At 56.5% G+C, this 2,630-nt stretch overlaps 1 protein-coding gene across 1 annotated transcript in view; it reads right to left on the minus strand.

Annotated features, from left to right (window-relative positions):
• PRSS12 (serine protease 12) overlaps positions 1 to 1,914 on the minus strand; it is a 74,639-nt gene extending 72,725 nt beyond the window's left edge. Inside the window, exon 1 of the mRNA XM_049631093.1 lies at positions 1,283 to 1,914. Coding sequence (XP_049487050.1) covers positions 1,283 to 1,793 — 511 coding nt within the window. The 5' untranslated portion in view covers positions 1,794 to 1,914. The remainder of the gene's footprint in view (positions 1 to 1,282) is intronic.
• Positions 1,915 to 2,630: the final 716 nt, after the last annotated feature.

The following is a 2,630-nucleotide window of genomic DNA, read 5'->3' on the forward strand; positions in this document are numbered from 1 at the left end:
TCATGAAATCCCTGCCCCATAGCTGAGATGGAGAGCTGCCAAAAAGATGTTTGAAGGGAAATTCAAACTTTGAAGGACATGAAGTTTTTCTTTCCAGCTATTAATGAGGGGGGGGGGGGTGCGAGCTAATATTAAACAAAGCCTCAACAATTCAAAATGAAGCACTGTTCAAAGGCAGATCATTCACTTACATTAAACCTATTAATATGTTATCATTATACCATAAAACCAAAACATCTTACCAACTTTATCTCTTGATGTCACCAACTAATCCCAAATGCCCACAAATAACATATGGAGCTAAAAAAATGGCATTCTTGAAAACTTAATTTGACTATGTCACGTTGCTTCTTTCCTAAGATAGTTACTATTCCTATCTCTTTTTCCTTTCTTTTCTCTTCTCTCACTAATCATATTTACCATATTGTGCCCCAGAACTGAACATCACTTTGGCAAGTTGTATTCTGGCCAGGAGACTTTGCCATACTTTTTTTTTTTTTTTTTTTTTAATTTTTTTTTTTCAACGTTTTTTATTTATTTTTGGGACAGAGAGAGACAGAGCATGAACGGGGGAGGGGCAGAGAGAGAGGGAGACACAGAATCGGAAACAGGCTCCAGGCTCCGAGCCATCAGCCCAGAGCCTGACGCGGGGCTCGAACTCACGGACCGCGAGATCGTGACCTGGCTGAAGTCGGACGCTTAACCGACTGCGCCACCCAGGCGCCCCGTTTGCCATACTTTTTCAAACAGAGGCCAGTGGTGAGAATAAAGGCAAAAAGATATATCACATTATTCCAAATCGGAGTCTATGGGGTGGGGGGAAAGTTATTGGTTGTATATTAGATTTAATATTTCTCTTTCCAAAACTAATAATTAGAAACTTTATCTCCGCCCTTACTTTGCCTCTTTCTTGTAAATATGGTAACGCCCTCACGGCAAACTACCCTAGAGAACACACATCCACCTGACGAACACGCACACACAAACACACACAGTGGCCAGAGACGGGATCCAGGAACCCAGAGTGCAGCACCTCTCACGAAAACTACCCTCACGACAACCTTCACACACAAAGCTCGCCTCGCTAATTTAAAGTCACGGTACCAGGGCGCTTCGCCGGTGCCTCCGCGGCAGCCAGCCATCCCGCCGGGCAATACAAACGCGAACTCTCTCACACACTCTCTCACTCGCTCTCTTCAAGGAATACCTAAAGCCCTCGGCACGCCAGGCTGGCTCCCCGCCAGTCCCGAGCTGCCGCCGCCGCTGCCCCGGGGCCACTCACCGTGTCTGCAGTCGCAGTAGCCCCAGTCCACCTTGCCGTGGGCGTTCCCATAGAAGCACCAGGGTCTGCCCGCACCGTCCGGGCTCCGGCAGAAGTTGTGGCGCTGCCCTCGCAGCTGAGCCCAGCTCGCCGGGGGCGACCGTTCGAGGAAGGGTGGCACCTCTGCCCAGAGCAGACACGGGGCGCCGAAGTCCGTCACGTTGACCCAGGGCTCGCCGGCTGGGCAGTCCCCGGGGTGCGGCCCGGGCGTGCGCCCGGCATGGAGGGCGTGCAGGCGCTGGGCATGGGGCGCGGGCGGGGGGCGCGGGACGCGCGGGACGCGCGGGAGAGAGGGCGACGGAGGCGTTCTCTGTTGCCGCTGCTGGGTGGGAAGGTAGTAAGGGTGCGGGGGACCCGGAGGGAGCGAATGGCGATAACGGTGGTGGAGGGGATACCTGAGGACTAGATCAAAGCCGACCACTTCGGGGAGCGCCCCTAAAACCAGAGCCACCACGAAGTGGGCGAGCGTCATGGTGCCAGAGCAGCAGGGTTTGGTCCATGCTCCCCCGCTCCTCCGGTTCTGAAGAGGAGGAGAGGAGGGGGCGGAGGCGGGGCTGCAGCGTCCCTCGAATCCCCCACTCGAGTCCCCTCCCGCCCCCCGCGTGCCGACCGCCTTTCCCTCCCCACCTCGCCTCCCGCCACGGGTCCCGCGACGCGCCTCCGCTCCTGCCCCTCGGAAGCAACAGTGGGCCGTGAAATTTTGAGCTCGCTGAGACCAGGCTAGTGCAAAAGACTCGCAAAGAGAAGGCGCGGACTCCGCCGGGAGTGGTGGGGCCTGAGCCCCAGGTAGCCAGCGGTGGCTAGAGCCCGGGAACTCTGCCCCCTGGCTGCGGGCGCGGGACGCGCAGTCTCGCCCAGGAGCCGGACCTCTCCGCTTGGCCCCTACCGGGCTCCCGGCTGTCGCCGTCTCGCCGTCCGGGCCAGACCAGCTGCTGGCACCGCCGCAGCCTCGCTGTGCCGGAGCCAAGCCCGAGGGTGCCAATGCGGGGGAAGGTCTTGGCTGCCCCTGGCCGGCAGGCAACACGACCAGAGCCCCGCGTCTGGCGACTCCCAAGCTTGGCACCAGTCCCTGTAGCCGTCTCTCCTCCACCCCCATGCCCCCATGCCCTTGTCTAGTTTTCCTGGTTTTTAAATCTTCAGAAGTGTGGATGGATTTAGCTACAACTCTCCCCTGACAAGTCCCAGTATAAAAGTTAACAAAGCACGAGGAATGTTGAAGACATTTTACTGAAGTGTGAGCTCCTCAAGGACGTTTGATTTAGCCTTATATCCCGGTGCTTAACACTGTGCCCAACACTTATTAGACTCC

This window comes from Panthera uncia, chromosome B1, assembly GCF_023721935.1.
Source record: "Panthera uncia isolate 11264 chromosome B1, Puncia_PCG_1.0, whole genome shotgun sequence".
Taxonomy (NCBI): domain Eukaryota; kingdom Metazoa; phylum Chordata; class Mammalia; order Carnivora; family Felidae; genus Panthera; species Panthera uncia.